At 39.9% G+C, this 17,785-nt stretch overlaps 1 protein-coding gene across 2 annotated transcripts; it reads right to left on the minus strand.

Annotated features, from left to right (window-relative positions):
* Positions 1-842: 842 nt before the first annotated feature.
* hsd17b12b (hydroxysteroid (17-beta) dehydrogenase 12b) lies at positions 843-16,392 on the minus strand. Of its 2 annotated transcripts, XM_019886550.1 has the most exons (11): positions 16,080-16,391; positions 9,609-9,655; positions 9,418-9,493; positions 8,406-8,513; positions 8,158-8,222; positions 7,909-7,953; positions 7,177-7,211; positions 5,844-5,925; positions 2,826-2,891; positions 2,337-2,486; positions 843-1,633 (listed from the first exon to the last, which is right to left on the minus strand). In XM_019886550.1, the coding sequence occupies exons 1-11, from the start codon at positions 16,252-16,254 to the stop codon at positions 1,526-1,528; spliced, it is 957 nt and encodes a 318-aa protein (XP_019742109.1). In that variant the 5' UTR covers positions 16,255-16,391; the 3' UTR covers positions 843-1,525. The 2 variants fall into 2 exon arrangements, with proteins under 2 accessions (XP_019742109.1, XP_019742110.1); XM_019886551.1 differs by lacking the exons at positions 9,418-9,493; positions 9,609-9,655 and having other exon boundaries at positions 16,080-16,392.
* Positions 16,393-17,785: the final 1,393 nt, after the last annotated feature.

Consider the following 17,785-nt stretch of genomic DNA (forward strand, 5'->3'; position numbering starts at 1 on the left):
AATGCCAGTCACTACACTAACTGACAGGAGTGATGGCGATTTGTGGCATGAGTAAAAAAAAATCAAAGGATAAAACATTGTGGTTTTCAGTCGCTGTCCGCAAACAACGGTGTCAGATTCATCTAAAAATGTATACAGCAGTCTCTTTGCACTTTATCTTACTGTGACAAAGTCAAAACCACTTGCGGATGATTTTAGCACCCCTGTATCATCTCAATTCCTGGACCAGGATGACATTTTAAAGGTCGCGCTGCATTTTCAAGCAGGTTCTTTCAACTGCTTTCTGCTCAGAGAAAATAACATTCACGGTTGTTATTTTCCAGCAACAAAAGCCATCATATGGGCTCATATTTGTCCTGCCAGCTGGAGCAAAACCCAGAGATGCCTTTTCCAAGTGGTCTATTCCCATAGCAACAAAGCAGAGACACAATGAAAATCTGGCCATTTTCTGATACAAATGACAAAACAAACAGGCACAAAAAAGCACCAGTCTCATTTTAAGGGCTAGACTGTCATAAATGTCTTCACAAATTCAAACAACTTTCCCAAACATGAATTTTACATGATGGTGGTCGATTTGTCAGGAAATTAAAAACATCATTTCACTTGACCATTTCACCCAAAATATTTTTATACTTTTCCAGCAGACCTTCGTGCTCACTGAAGCACACAAGACTGACATTTTTTTTTTTATGTAGGCCAAAGAGGTCAAAACCGGCTGCTATGAAATTTCACCTCTACTGTGCAAGACATTTCCACAGTGATCTCTAATAATAATTGTTTAGGAAAATGCCTGGTACCACAATGCCATCACCGCAGAGAGAGACAACAGACAATCAAACCAGTGTCTTTGGATGCTGCTTACTTTAATAGGACACAACAACTGTGCGCATTCTGCAGGCTGTATACAAATGCACTCATGAGCCATAACATTAGCTGTAATGGCACAGTCTGAGAGGATACATTTGTATGAGGCCTCATTAGATTGTGCGCATGTACCGTACTTAATTTGGTCACTCGTGTGTTTTCCATTGGTTTATCAGATGAACACAAACTTGGCTCAAACCTTACATTTAAGGGCAGGAAGTAGTAGAAAAGTACTGACACATTACAAAAACAGAGGACATGATTATCACAAGGGAAATAAGTGGCGGACAACAACCACAGGTTAACTTTTGAAAGCATTGTTCAGTCCTTTGTTAGGCAGACATTTTACTCCGAAATATTTTTCATGGAGCTGCAAGTTCAGTTTCTTTATATCCTATCATTATTAGGAGCGTTCAATGTATAGTCGTACTGTATAGCCGAAAGATGTGAATTCTCAAACAGTTGATTAAAGCTCAAAGACTAACGCACAGCGATCGGGGCCAGAAGGTGCCTTGCATTATCTCTGACTTGTACTTTGAGGGCAGGGGAAGTGATTTGCTCCCCGGCAACTGTCAGCTTTTCCTCTTCTTGGGCCACGCTCATGATGATGATGATGGTAGTCATGAGCACAGCTGGTCCGCTCCCAGCCGCCGCCGAGCTAGCCCTGCTTCTGCTTCTTGAGGTAACGAGCACGCTGGGACAAAGTCACTCCCATCACGTGTCTGCTGAGAATGCTGGCAGGGAGCAGAGCTGTACTCACCCAGCCCTGCAGAGAGAAATTACACGGTCAGCTGGTGGCATTTACAAATAACAAATTAACATTCATTAATGACTCTCAACCTACAGGAGGAACAACGGTTACAAGGGTGCTTTTGTCAAAGAAACTGCGCACCGTCCAAGAGAGCCCATTTGTCCCCCACACCCCACCCCTTCTTGTAATGAACTAGGGGAAACCAAAAAAAAAATTAAAAAAAAACCCCAGACAAAACTCTGCTTGGTTTAAGCATTTTTTTTCAGGGGGGGGGGGGGGGGGTTTGTGGGGGGGGGGGGGGGTCATGCAGTGATTGTTTCGACTGAACAATTAATATTCTCTTGGCTCACATTTGACTCGATTAGTGCTTTCAACCTTTTCTTTGCGACTACATGTATGTATTTTATTCTGATCATTAACAAGACTGTTTAGTGTACAAACCACAGGAACAAGGCTCACATACACTATTTGTACTTTGCGATAAAAGGCCAATGGGCAACTATGAACAATAATAAAAGGTTAGCTGTACAAGAAATGTATTTAAAATGAGGTGAAATAAATCAAATCAGAGGAAAGTTTGCATCCATTCTCATCCATCACACACTGATTTTATGTCGAAAAGTGACCGGTGTTCATTGTAGGAAGTATCATGATCAGAGTGACGACTCCAGTTGTGTTGCAGTGATGACACTTATTATCCCTTTCAAATTGACTGTACCATGAGAGCATGAGGCAGGTAACCATTGGTTTGCGCCTGGAGGCCCACAGTGTTGAGCTCAGCGGCAACGTAGCGCTCCGGACTCGGCGTATCCAGCGTGGCCCTCCGGATTTTACTCAGCTTCGTTGCAACGAAAAATGGCAGAACGCTCTGCAGAAAGGAAATTTTTAGAGTCAGAGTCATGTCTTTAATTTCAAACACGTTTGGGTTTTATCCATCCATTCATTCATTCATTCATTCATCAGGAGCAAATGGGGGTTCAGGAGCTTGCTCAAGAACCCTTCGACATGGTCACAATGGCCGAGGATCGGACCGCCAACCTCTGGGTTGGGAAACAACCACTCTACTACTGAGCCATGTCGCCCCCAAGTCACAACATGAAAAGTATTGACTGAGCATTGGATCCTCCAACATATTCAGAGATGAAAGCATACGTATGGATGTGGTTGTGTATGTATTAACAACAAAGCAGAGTTGTAGGCGCTCTACCTGGATGATGATCCCTTTGCTCTTGTACTCAGCTTGCAACCCTCGTGAAAAGAAGTCCACAAATGCCTATAAAACACAATATCGATGGATTCATTTTTATAATATATGATAAATTGAATCTGACAAAAGTATTAAAAACTGACCGGACATGACCAATGGAAATCAGACACTGCTTTTGAATTGTGGTTCGACAGAATGATTAAAAATAACAATAGGAATGAAATCAGCCTGGATAAAACCATTGGTAGTTTTGTGACACAAGCTTTTGAGGCAGTCACTGCAAATGATTTTTGTAACTTTCAATGAGACTTCTGCACCTCTCAGCGGGTATTTTGGCTCACTCTTTTGCTTAAGTTGTCTCAGATTTGAAGGACACAGACAGCATGCTTCAGCTTTTTCCGCAGATGTTCAAAAGAATTTCGATCGGGGCTTATAGAAAAGTAAAATGTTTTACTTTTTGCCATTCTTGGGTGTTTTGAGCCTGTCATCGTTCAGAGAACAAGCTTTCTGACACAGGGCAGCATAATAATTATTTCGTGAATACCTTGACATACCTGAGATTTCACTGTACCCTGTACAGATTCAAGACATCCTGTGCCAGATGTTGCAAAGCAGCCCCAGAAATGAACAGAGAATTCTCCATGTTTCAAACTGTAGTGAGGCGTGTGTTCTTTTTGTTTTTGGTATGCTTTATTTTTGCATATGAACACAGAGTTGATGTGCCTCGCCAAAACGTTCCAGTTTTGTCTCATCTGCCCAGAGGACATTTTCCCAGAAGCTCTGTGGCTTGTCAACATGCAGTTTGACAAATTCCAGTCTCCGTCTTTTATTACTTTTTTCCCTCAACAGTGGATGCCTTCTTATTTGTCTCCCATTAAGATCACTTTGGCTCAAATTACGACGGATGGTGCAATCTCACATTGATGTACCTTGACCTTGGAGGCTGTACTAGGCGCATTTTCAATGCCGCTTAGCCTCATGTTTTTGAATATATGCCGTTCAAATATCGCACCCACGTAACGTCCCAACACATACGTTTCATCCCGTTCTGCTCTTAATCTCTGACAAAGCGTAAGACGTTTTCCCTCCTCAAGCTAGGAGTGTGTGTTGTTCTTTGAGTCATCTTGGAGTTGAGAAAAACAGGAACAGTACAGTACATATCCTGTTAAATAGTCTAGCGGCAAAGGCATTATACGTTCGGGTCGATTTTTGTCTGTTGCTGTCCCGGCCCCAAAAAAATGGTGTGAAAACTGGATGTCAAAATGTGTTATGCTGTCTACAATACCCTCATTATTTAAAATCCATGGTCACGTGAGCTGTAGCCTTTCCGAGGGGTAGAGTACAGCCAGAACAGTTTAATGTTGACAAGACCAAAAAAAAAAAAAGATTCGTAGATTGTGTCATTTTTTCCCCTCCTGCATAGCTTGGCAATACCAAGTACTGTACGGCCATACAGTATGATCCTCCCAATGCTGAAAAAGCCATCACAAGTACCTCCTACTCCCTTGCTTTAATTGTCATGGACACTTACCTTTGATTCTCTCAGTAATCATTTACAAGGCGATGAATAAGACATGAAAGCGACTTAACAGGTAAATTACCATATCTAAACTGAACGTATTTTGTGATGTGTATGCAGGGTCAGCAGCTGTCAGAAGTCAAACCAAGATTAATCTGACACGCTTTGCATTGGACAACAGTGATTTTGCAGGTGGTGAATGTTTAAGCCTTTGAAGAAGTCTTCGTTCTGCAGTGTTTTCGCTAGGGTGATATTTCTGTCCACGCAGACATATTGAAGCTATTCAGCCTCAAGCTCTTTGATAAAAATGCAGTGATCGCCATCTTACATTGTCCTTATCATTCAGTGTGTGATGTAGGCATGGGCCAATTATTGGTTTGACAGTTAAGGTTTCAATTGCCGCTAAAAGTGTTTGTCACCGGTAATGTGCTTTGGTTTTGTTTTTTGAGAGGACTTGTGAGCACTTAACAATCTGCATCTCTGAAGTTAGTAATGAGAGGATAGTCACTTCTGTTTCTAATCCTCAGCTGAGCAGAGAGGGGAGGGGTGAGCAGCTACATTGGGAGGGGGGAAGGACGGAGGGAGAAGACAGACTCCAGCACACTTACTGATGCTTTTTTTTTTTTTTTTTGCTCTGTCAAGTAATGTGTATTGTCCTTAAAAACCTAAACAGACATACATACATACATACATAAATAAATAAATAAATAACATGGTGTCAGCATGTACTAGTCAGCGGCGCAAGGAAAGATGAGTAGCCTTCCGGTCTGTTCTAAAAATAGCTTACCAGCAATGGGACGCTGTGACTTAAGAAGAAGAATTAAAACATAAGAGAAATGAAAATCTATATACAGTCAAACCTCGGTTTTCGTCCATAATCCTTTCCAGAAGGCTGTTCGAAAACCGAAATTGTTCGAAAACCAAAACCACGCTCTTTTTAAAATAAAAATGTTTACTGAACACGTCTGCTCACAATGGAAAGCAACACGAGGAAGCATCACTTCCTCGTCTACCCGAGGAAGCGTCACTTCCTCGTGTAAGGAAGGCGAGAGGAGTCAAATGGTGCATTCAAGTGCGCTCAGTTCGTTCGAGAACCGAAATTTGTTCGTCATCCGAGGCATAAAAAAAATCAAAATTTTTGGTTGAAAACCGAATTGGTTGAAAACCGAGACGTTCGAAAACCGAGGTTTGACTGTATTTTTTTTTTTTTACTTAACATGATACAGAACAATAAATGTACTTTGTGTAAAAATAAAATAGGATGAGTTCATTGTGGGAAAAATATTGTTTTTATTCAGCCAAATATTTATTTACATTTTTTTTCTAAAGGGTAATTTAGAGGTGCAATTACAATACTGTGATAGTGCAATATTTTTACTCAAGGTTACCACTCCATCAGAATTTACCAACAGCCCACGCCTAAGGTATGATAAATGTTACCATGATAATTGTATGCTCACATTTAATTTTACATTTGAAATTTGTAACAACAGCTTCACCTTGGATGCAGAGTAGACGGTGAGCAGAGGAACCGGGTACATCCCACTGGCTGAAGAGATGTTGAGAATAGCGCCCTTCTTTCTGAAATCACAACAGGTAACTCAGCATCAGGTGATGATATTTAACCTTGAATCGCCCTAAAAATTAAATAGAAAAATCAAAGCATGCAACACAGCTTTGATTGAACACAGGGCACAGCTACCAAAATCTTTTTTTGGACTTCTCAGGGTGCTGTAAGTGTCTCCCAATTTTTATAGCTGTAGGTTAAATGTTCCAAGCAGGGCTCCACTCAACCTCTGCAGGGGGTGATACAGGCCCATTTCGACTACCATTTTACATGGTTATATTTATATTATTTTTACTACTACTACCTACTATATATGAGTTCACTGTTGTACTCATGAATGATCACTAAAACATCAAATTTATTTGCCAGGCTCGATCGATATGTGTGCAGAATTTGGTGTGTTTTTGGTCATGTTCAGTTCCTCAAAAATCATATTCTCGATGGGCAATAACATTAATAATAATAACTGTGATTTTTATTATTCTTATTTCTACCATAACAATGGGGAGCTAGAAGCAGTCTCTGCTCGGGCCCAAACAATGAACACTGGCTGTTCCTTCTGTGCACATGATAGCCTCTTAGGAGAAGTGTGGTGCCATAATGCATGGAGTATAAACTTACAATGAGATAAGAAGAGTAGAAGACTAAAGTTGCAACGAAGCTCTATTAATATCACTCGTTTCTCACAAAGTGGGAAACATCTGCTCCTGTGAGCACTGTGATAGTACCTGTATGTATGAGTTCTTGCAGCTCTTCTGTGTAAATAGTCATTATTTGAAAGAATATCACTCCGGGAAGTCAAAGCTAATTTCCCTTCAGTACATTGTGGGGGTTCTACAATTACTTTAGCATGAGCACTAGCAATGTTTTATTTTTTTAATTAAATGAGGCTTGTCTTGTATGTAAATCGACAAAGTGTGGAATTATTTTTGTTGTGCGTTTAGTTTTATAGTCAACTCCAACTGGGGTGTCATTAAAAACAGTTTAAAGCATGCTCAGAATCAGATAACATCACATGTTTTTCTTCAATTATGTTTGAAGAACCAGAGAGGCCAAAATCAAAGCAATTAAATATTGCTTAATTGCCATGCCCCAGTGTATGTTAATTTATATTTAACTGCACATTGAATCGTGTTCATATTATGTAGTATGGGATGCTATCAAACTAAATGCACAAGACACAGAAAACAAAGGCTACAAAGCCCAAAAAAAAAAAAAAAGTAAAATTGTTGCCTGTGGAAATATAACGGCAAAAAAGATCTCACCTCTCAGCCATTTGAGGCAAAACGAGTCTTGTCATCTGGCAAGAAGATGATAGCGTCAGAGAAAGGACAAAATGTAAAGCCAACAAGTCAAAACAGATCAGACAAAAATAAAAACAAGGAACAAAATGTATCGGCTCTGGACAAGTGTTCATCCATTTGTCTGTGGATGTGTGGGTTGCGCGTGGTGAGACAAAGAGATGACGATGACAATTATAGCTGTGGGAGCAGTTTGAAGATTCACTACATGACAAATTCTTTGTTAGTGGAAGTGTTAAGAGAGCAGGTGGGTTGTTGCTCTAGGACAGGGGGCACAAACTCTGGTACTCGAGGGCCCCTATCCTGCACGTTTTAGCGGTTTTCGTCCTCCAACACACCTGTTTCAAATGATTGGCTTATCAGCAAGCTTTGCGGAAGCTCGATAACGATCCTGATCGTTTGAATCTGATGTGTTGGCAGAGGGAGACATCGAAAACAAGCTGGATAGGGGCCCTCGAGGACCAGAGTTGGGCACCCCTGCTCTAGGAGCAACCAAAAACTCAGACTTCCTTCTTTGTTTTTCAATTCTAATATTAGTGGTTTTAATTTAAAATAAGCCTGTCTGAGTTTGGCCTTAACCTTTGTTTTGCTTCTGGCATTTGGCTTAAGGTACCCCGGCGATTCCTGTGCACCGAGTCAGGCAAAAGTCTGTGCTCTACCGTGTGCCTTTATTTGTTTTCACTTGGCAGCACCTACCTGGCACACTGATGTTATGTTGACATTCACCAGCGTGTCAATGAACTGGAACAAGGAGAACATAGCATGACATTAAACATGTGAATTTGAACATATGTATGTGGTGTGGTATCTGATGAGATGAGTCCAAAACCTTCAATGCTTCATATCCAAGTTATTTCTGCAGTGTGAATGTAACATTTGCCTCCTTATATATATAATGAATCATTCTTGGGCTCCTAGAAACTAATGATGAAGACACTGACTTACAGTATCCAGATTGGGGACGCTGAGGAAGAATTCTGGGTAAGAATAGGATATCCCAACATTGTTCACTGTTGACATACACAAAATAATCAACATTCAAAGTCAGTGTTTCTCCCCAATGCAACCTGAGGGGGGCAGCATAAGGCTAAAAACAGAACAAACATTTGCTAGCAAGAGTCTATTAATACAAGGTATATTCAAGAGTGCCGATATCGATCCAAATTGGCCAAGGTGTGAAAGTTGGATCTTACCTAACACCCCGATCTCCAGCCCTGCAAGTTCATCTTCAATGTGAGAATAAATGTTGACTGAACTGAAGTCTGCTGTAATGGTTTTTGTCTCCACGCCATATTTGCTCTCTGTAGGTGTGAATAAAGACGTAGCATGTTTAGAATTATGAAGTATTAATTAAATGTTAGGACCCACAATCGAATTTTCAGCATGAGCAAGTATGTCCAAACATCTGAATGCTACTGTATAAATGAGAATAAAGGTAGGGACACCAGGCATCAGCAGGAACCTGACAACTCACAGTCTTTTTTTTGCAGTTAGTTGGTTCCAGACACCCCTGAAAAATTTGAAAAACCACAAAGTAGGATTTGCCCCACCAGGAATTTTAGCGTTTGTATCTGAAAGGTTTGCATACGGTTAAATGTGAACCGGGATTTCGTGGCTGTTCCACAGTATGTTAGCACCCTCTGTTGGTAAAAGTCTGAGACTACAGGCAGTTGACAACAAACCAGTTGTTTGTTTGTATGATCATTGACATTGCAAGCAAGAAACGTCACAGTTACCAACACGTTTAAAATATGTAAACAGTATTTATACTTTATATATTTGAGACAAGATTACCACAGTACACGCATTTACTTAAATCTTTAATTATAAAACCTTATACAGTAATTAACATTCATCAACATTGCCTTGTGAGAGAGGTGAAGAGGCTTGCGTTGGTGGTGAAGAAGGTGGCTTATCAACTCATCAAAAAAAGTTATCACTTCAAGAAAAAAAGTTATCACGAACATAGCACTCAGATACAGTATGCGAGACAGTCAACAGACCGGCGATGATCCACTCGTCCTCTCATGGCTGCATTTAAAATTTTTTTCTTTTATTAATATTAAAAGAAACTGTGAAATACTAAAGCCGCAAAACTTGAATGGCAAAGTGGCGAGGGATCACTGTACTCCTAAATCTATGATTACTAGGAAAGTACATGACCAAAGGTTTCATGAACTTTTATGTTCATGAAACGTTCCTTACCAATTGCTTTGGATACTTCATCCAGCTTCTCTTGAGCGCGACTAATTAGCACAATGGCAAAGCCCCTGCGGGCCAACTAAAAAAAATACAACAGCAGAACAATAAGGCTTGTTAGTTGAATAATATAGAAATAATACTACACAAGGTGTGCATGCATGCGTGCGTGCGTGCGTGCGTGCGTGTGTTTATACCTCCTCTGCATAGGCTTTGCCGATCCCATCTGTTGCTCCTGTCACAACTACACAAAAAAAAAAAAAAAAAAAGGGAAATTGACTAAAGAGACCTAATTCCAAATTATTTAAATATTTTGGAATGACATAACATGGAGAGAATTTACTCACTCATGACACATCCAAACTGCTCTTGGACAATACATCAATATTAAATAAACTCATTTGTGTTTGTAAAAAAAAAAAAAAAAAAAAAAAGTGAGTTCTTCCGCAAATAACAGAAGGGTTTGCTAAAATAAATCAGTGAATGCTGAACTACGAATGCTTAGGAGGCCATTGTAGTACCAACATGACACGTGTAGCTATTTTTACTCTTACTGCTGTGGCTAAAATACAGGAGTGTTATTTATACACAAAAGCCTCTCTTTTTCCAACAATCGCGTAGCCTCGGCTGTACCCATCTCCCGTCTGTGTGGTCTTTTAGAGTACAGATGGTGCTGAGGCGCCAAGCATTCTCCAGGGTTGCAGTGCGATCAAACATAAGTGAGAGGGGGGGACCGTGAGAGAGAAAATGACAAACATCAACACAGGGGATCCTAGGGGCAGCTAAAAATAGCACAGAGAAGGGGAGCGGGAGAGCTTCTGCAAGCACAATGAGAGGGAAACAGAAGATGGGTTATTTTAAGGTGTTTTAGAGAATAAACGGATCTATGGAAGGACAAGGGGGAATGTTATTTCCAGCTGAGTTAGTGTGCCCATACTGCGGAATTTCAGTTCACGAACAAAACTATTTTTAATGAGTGGCATTACAAAAATAAAATAAAAATATTGACTTCATGTAGCCAATTTTAGGTAACCGGGTTGTAACGTTGCTTTGCAACAGCACAAAGTACTGCAATTTAAATGTTGGTACTATTTATACATTTAACATTTACTGATCTACGTGAGGCAAATGAGAACAGATTTTCTTTTGCAATGCTGCCCTGGCAGCTGACAGGATAGTGAAACAAACCAAAATTCAAACAGATTCGAAGGAAAATGTTGACTAGCGTCCCGGTGTCAGGGCAAAAATGTTGGCGCGAGTAATGGAATTTCTGTTGATAACGGAATGTTTTCAACGTGTGCCTCAAGAGAAGCACTGCGTTGTGTTCAAACTGGACTCTTTTCAGCAACAGAAGCATCATTGTAGAAGCTCCGTGGCTCATGTACAACCCACTGCACGGACACAATCTGAAACAATGGCGAGTCGTGTCACAACACACTCCACAAATGCAACTGACAAGCTGCACTTAGCCTGCTACATTTTCCCCAACCAGAACAATTTGTCTGAATTTCCACATTTTTAAATTACTGCATGTCAAGAACAATACAGCGGGATAGTTTGTGCATATATTACAGAATCTGATACAAAGAAATCTCCACTGTTCAATTTCACAACATAAATGTTACTCGAGAAACTTGAATCTAAATAAATTATGACTTTAATATTTGTAATTTTATAATGGAAAAAATAGAGAATGTGGAGGACTCAAGCAAGACTTTTCATCACGATGGGAGTATAAAAGCGGATGAAATGTTCAATGCTGATCACCCTCGTGAGCGGTTCGGAGATAATGCTTTTGCTCTGCAATCTCCGGCAGGTGACGTCATTTACAGAATGCCGAGTCACCAGTCAACCATTGTAATTCATTGTTCATTGACCTATTAACTGCTCTTTGCTATTGTCAGCGTTATTCTTCAAAATACCTGAAAATACGCAATTCTATGATAAAAGGCACCTTGAGGACTCTATCATGGGGTGTGTTCACTATGGCGAGGGTAAATAGTGCAAGATGACAGTAAAGCACGCTGAAAAAAATACAAAGCCAACACTTTTTTTTTGTCTCACCACACGATTTCACGACAGATGTGGCAAAGTTTGAGGGCGAGTGCAATTGGCATGCTGACTGCAAGAATTTCCTTGACTATCCTCATAGCTCATACTGCAGCATGATAACGCACAGCCCCATTTTGCAAACATCTGTACACAATTCCTGGAAGCTGAAAACATCCCAGTTCTTGCATAGCCTACATATTCACCTGACATGTGATCAAACCAGTTCCTCCAGCCAACATCCGGCAACTTCACGTCATTGATGAGGATTGGACCAACACGCCAAAGGCCACAACAACCTAATCAAGTCAGAGACATGTTGCCCTGCATCAAGCAAATGGCGCTCACACCAAATACTGACTGCTTTTCTTACCCCTTGCCCTAAATACAGGAAAACAGCACATTTTAGAGCAGAGGTCCCCAACCCCCAGGCCGGTACCGGTCCGTGGGTCATTTGGTACCGGGCCGCACAGAAAGAATATTTAACTTACATTACTTCCGTTTTATTCATTTCGGAATCTGAAAGATGTGTTATTTTGAAAAATTACCGGATCCTCTGTTACATCTGTCTACAATATGTCACTCTTGACGCAGGTGAAGGCGTGGCTTCTCAGTCACGTGATAGGTTACCGCTAAAATGAAACCCAGGAGCTAGGCAAAATGAGTAAAAAACAAACGTCTTTGAGAAGTTTTTTCGGGAAGGGGGAAAGGCCCAGCCAGGAGACAGAGGAGGAGCCTACGACTTTCAAGAAAGAGAAGGCTACATTTAATAGACAGTGTCAGGAGTCCTACTTAAAATACAGATTGATCCCAACGGGAGATTCCCACGCACCAAGCCCAGTCTGCATAATATGCAGTTGTATTTTTCATGCACTTTGTATTTGCGGTCGATCTTATTTTGAAGGCACGTGTAAACATTACCATAGCGACCAGAGAGTGTTGCGACCAGATAGGACGTTCCTTGTGTCGTGATTCGTGTTTATTATTATGTTTCAAAAATACCACAGTTTTCATGCCGGTCATATCATATTATTTTGTTGTATTTATCCGGCCTTTAAAGGCCGGTCCCTGAAAATATTGTCTGACATTAAACCGGTCCGTGAGGTAAAAAAGGTTGGGGACCCCTGTTTTAGAGTGCTTTATTGTGGGCAGCCTAGGACGCAACAGTGCAAAAATGACGCTGTCCAATCCACACCTGTGAGGATAATGGATTATTTTAGCAAAGGAGAGGTGCTCAATAAGAGATTACGTTAGATATGGGAAGAATATTTATAAAAACCCAGGCCTTTTGTGTGGATAGTCTATCCCTCTCCCTCTCTGATACGCACGCATGCAGGAACCAATGAACCAGAATCCTAAGGATCCAACGCCGAATGTGAAACTCGTTTATGAGTGGCTCAAGTGCTATTACATAATGAAGCTGTCGGCTCAATCACATCCACTTGAGTCAGGCAAAGTTTGTGAATGAGGGAAGCAAACGAGGCCAACGGGCTCCTTTGCCTCACTGCGCATCCTGAATCGCTCTGCATGCGTAATCAAAAATGTTATGGGGTTAAAAAAAAAAAAAGGTTTGCTAACACTTCTATATTTAGCCTCGCACGAAGAGATGAAAGGAGATTTCAACTGACATTCTCAAGACTGTCGGCTTCTCCGACAGACTCTTGTGCATTAAACAGATCAATTGTTGTCTCAGATTCACCTTATTACGTTGATAAGAGAATGGTTTGATCCCCATTCAGTGGTCAGCAGTCAGCGGAATTGCTTAAAAACTGATTTCGATGTGGGTGTGACTTGGGAATTATTGTAGCTTCTTCCATCAATCTCTTGTTTTGATCATATTTAATGTTAACAGCACCAAAGTTCACTCAACCCCCCGTGTGTCTGAACACTGACTTGACAGATGGACCGATTTAGAGCCAACTCTTGAATCCAATCACAATCTTTGACTACAGATTACATTCATTGACCAAAGTCTAGCCCGCAATTCCATTTTGACATTTTCTTTCAAATACAGCTGTACTTACTGTTAAAAAATTGGAAACCACTGAGTGGGGTGGAGCAAACATGAACCATGACAAAGAGAAACAGCACAACATCATGCTGCCTTGAAATGGAAATCCAGTCATACCTTGAGATATGATTTTAATTCCATGCTCGTAGCTCAAAAGACAAATATCTTAAATCATGTTCCCCATTGAAATGAATGGAAATGCCATTCATCTATTCCAGCGCTCCCCACACCACCCCCCCAACTGTTTTTGTTTTTAACCCTGGAGAACCCAAGAACCCTTTTCGTCTTTGGAAAATGATGAAATATACATTAAATGACTGCTATATGTTCACTGAACACCGAAATATATGTTTTTTCAAATATTCATTGCTTTAATCCTAATTTAGGATAAGGGCCAAATTTGACCCTTTGGGATTTAAGGGTAGCATTTGAGTAGCAGAATTTATAGGGGCCAAATTAGACCCCGTGGGTTCTCCAGGGTTTTTTAAATGAGGAAAAATACCACTCAATAAAATTAAACTTGATAAAAACAGAGTCATAATGTGGCGATGCAAAGTCACATGACTTTGCATCGCCACATTATGACTCTTTACTCTCCCTGAAAAAAAAGACTGTTTACACAGCAAGCTACTCCGTTTCATGGATATCATTTCTGTGAAGTCAGAGACATGCAAATCTCAACACCCTCCCTTCAGGGTACAGTACAGGGCCATGGGGAATGTCTTTCCCTTGTGGGACACCACAATAACATAAGGAAATAGAATGTAAAGCATTAAACAGTTTGTGCATCATGATATCAAGATTTAATACTGCTCTACAATTCAGTTTGCTGATCAGTCTGGGAGGTTCGCAGCGGCCACCGGGAGGCAATACTGGATAATACAGCCATGCACACACAAACAAAGAACAGACTTCTTCGACTACTAATCAATAACGTTGCTGTCATAGTTGTCATACATAGTACAGGCTAAAGAATATATTCCACCTCTCAAAGGAGTGTAAAACCGCAACTATTGATACTAACCATTAATTATCTAGTTGACCATTTTTAAGGCAACATAGCTTGACTGTTTTAAAGATGCAAATTGTAACTGACGCCTGATGATTTGAATGAATGAATTGATGATCAAAGGTTCACTAGTTGCGAAACACCTACAAAGGGGTTTACATACTGTACTACTGTACTACATACTGTACTACATACATACTAACACTGTACAGTGCTTGTAATCTCAAACTTGTGTTCACAAGTTAAAGCAAAAATAAGTAAATAAATAAAAACTGTTCATATCTCGAAACAGTCAAGTCAATCGTATTTTAAATCACCACTGTATTTTGTGAGTGTAATATAACATTGAAATAGTAGTATATTCTCAAACTGAACCTAAATGTAACATTAGCCCATGTGTTATACAGGCAATTTCCACAAGAGAATGAAGATCAGTTTTGATTGTCAACGGTAAAAGGCACCGTTTGCAGTTTAACACTTCACCACATCCTACTGAAATGTACTATATATCAAACACTCTGAAAGTTAACCATAAGAATTTATCAATATATGGCAGCATGCAGTTGTGCACCTCTGCAAAATATAAACACAATAACAAACAAATGGGTATATTGACAGTTAACAGATGGTGTACAAATGTAAAAAGAACAAGTTGTGCACACTTTACAGATTTCTGTCTGTACGTTTCGAATTTTTCAGTAAATCAAGAGAACATTATTTTTGCTTTTGTATTCAAGTGTGTTCATATAGCACCTAATCGCAAAATCAGTGGTCTCAAAAGCCCTTCCGCATGAAGCAGGTCAAGAACCACATTCCTCACATTTGAACAACTCATTCCCAACCAAACCTCCCAGTTACTATCGGTATTTGGCATCTATAGTCATCAATGGGAGTGAACCCCACATGAGCAAGCACTTGCCGACGGAGGAAATAAAAAAAACCTCCTTCTAAGGAAGAAACCAATTGGATTGAGAGAGTGATAGGGGTTCGAGAGCACAAGGCAGAGATGGATGGAGGTGGAGAAGGAGAGAGAGCCAGAGAAAAGAATCAAGGAGAAGCAGGGACAAGGAAACAGTATGCATCACAAGCTGCACCAGTAACAACAATTTTATGGTGAGCAACAGCGCCAACAGTGTTAGGAGCCAAAGTGTTGCCATTTTTGGTTGCATTCTTGGAAACATTGGCGCCTACTATCACTGGAAGGGGGATGAGAGACGTCAGTGACATTTCACACACCTGAGGGATAAACACACGCCGTGCTATAACTAGGGCTGCATGATTTCTGGACAATGTTGAACATGGAAAATGCAATTTTGAGTCGATACAATGTGTTTCTCCATCCAAATCAAGCTTCGGGGAAATATTCAAGTTACAAATATGACATTCGATAATGTCATATTTATACACATATCATGTAATGACACAAAAGGCACTGTTGTGAGTGTATATTTTTCTACCGTTTTTTAAACTGTTGCTGTCGTATGTGACCAAAATATATAATTTTTTCATCATTACTATTAAATCAAATGGGGTCAAAAGTGTCAGTTAGAAAACACCTTGAAGTAAACCAAATAAAGCACGATATCAAAAAACACTCACCTGCCCATTTCCCAAGTTTAGCGGGTGATACCAGCCGCCCGTTGCCCAGCACCCACACCTTAATCCCGGCCAACAATCGATACACGGAACACACCGACAGCCAGGCTGCGGTCACAGCACCGAGCCAGAACAGCGGCGTCTCCACGGCCCGAAAAACATGTTCACTGGCTGACATGCTTGCCTCAAACACGGACTGAATGTGTTTCCGGATAACTATATATGTCCGGCTTGTGGACACGTGTAATTACAACAGACAAAGTGCAAGTTAATGGACACAGACATGTAACTTCCGCGTTGGTCGTTAAGCGGAAGTTGAGGATCTGTGATTGGATAGTTTTCTTCTTCTGATATTTTATATAGCAACAACCTAAACACGACTGCCATCTAGCGGTGGCGCCTGCTTATTAGTGTCAAAGTTAGTGGCGATGGATTCAGGTTGTGAAACGTTTCGAAACGTACGGACTCCGCTGACAAACAATGTTCTATTTCCACTCTCAGTGGCCATTATAAGTAACCTTTATTCTGCTCACTGCTACATCAGAATTTATGAACAGTGATCATGCGGTATGAGAAATGGAAGGATAGTTGAATAAATGGATGGAATGGATGGGTGGATGGATAGTGATTAGGCGAATCCTGTAAGATGTAATTTAAGGTAGTTCTTTGATCTCAATCATAATGTCTTCCTCATCTTTTACAACTGGTGCATTAATGTTATATTTGAAGAAATGTTTTCAAAATATTTTGATTTTCGGTGTTCCCATTGTGAAAATTGATTACTAAATGTAATTTTTTTTCGTTAAAAAAACAAAGGTGATGGAAATTGGTTGAAACACTTTACCACTCCTATAGATTTAATGATAGAAAGTGTGGAATTACAAAGAGTGTATGAGAACTATATTTTAGCTGTAATTATTGTCAACAAACTAAATTGGAAAATCAGATAAATCTAGTAAAGTACAAAGCGTCGAGAAAAATTGGTACGTTAACACCACTTTTAAGCATAGAACTTTGAAAATTCTTTACCGTGCATTGATTTGACCCTATTTCATAAAAGTTATTAAGGTAGGCATTAGGCAATGCTGGCAAAACCACTCTTAGTTCAGTATGCAAGCTATATGAATAGTAAACAATGTTTAATTAAATGACCGCAACAATCCATTATATATTAGGATAAGGGCTTTAATGTTCATACACTTAATTGATCTGAAAAGCAGCACTAATCCTGCTCAAATCAAGAAAAAACTTGCTTCATAAAAGTCTTTCAAAAGAAAAAAAAGGAAGATGTGCTCTCAGAGTGGAACTCATTTGAAAAGAATAACAGAAGCAGTACAGTTATGAAAAGTAAGTGCATTTCTGTCCAGGGGGTGAAATCATGAAATGCATTTCCGGAAGAAGTGAAATGTAGCACAAATGGATCTCAGCTAAAAAAATCGTGTCAAGAAACTAATTTGAAAAGTTTTTAAAAGCTGAAAGTCAACAACATAGGCTTTAATATTACTCATAATTTGAAAAGAGTAATTAAACAATAAATAATGATCACAGAAATATTTCATATATTAAGAAGAAGTATTGGCTTCAATATCAATTAATAAATGGTAAACGATAGTTATGGTGTAATGGTGACGACGGTAATGTGAGTAACAACATTTTCTCATACAGAGATTTGAAACAAACAATCAAGCAAATGAACAAAAACCTTTTGA

This window comes from Hippocampus comes, unplaced genomic scaffold, assembly GCF_001891065.2.
Source record: "Hippocampus comes isolate QL1 unplaced genomic scaffold, H_comes_QL1_v1.1 scaffold261, whole genome shotgun sequence".
In the NCBI taxonomy this organism is placed as follows: domain Eukaryota; kingdom Metazoa; phylum Chordata; class Actinopteri; order Syngnathiformes; family Syngnathidae; genus Hippocampus; species Hippocampus comes.

What these genes read in the sequence shown, in the direction of transcription:
- hsd17b12b (XM_019886550.1), bottom strand. Translation starts at nt 16,254, where the DNA reads ATGTCAGCCAGTGAACATGTTTTTCGGGCCGTGGAGACGCCGCTGTTC. An exon ending in GCGTCCCCAATCTGGATACT is followed by an intron (nt 7,954 to 8,157) that starts GTAAGTCAGTGT and finishes TCCTTGTTCCAG; the next exon opens with TTCATTGACACGCTGGTGAA. An exon ending in ACATAACATCAGTGTGCCAG is followed by an intron (nt 7,212 to 7,908) that starts GTAGGTGCTGCC and finishes TCTTCTTGCCAG; the next exon opens with ATGACAAGACTCGTTTTGCC.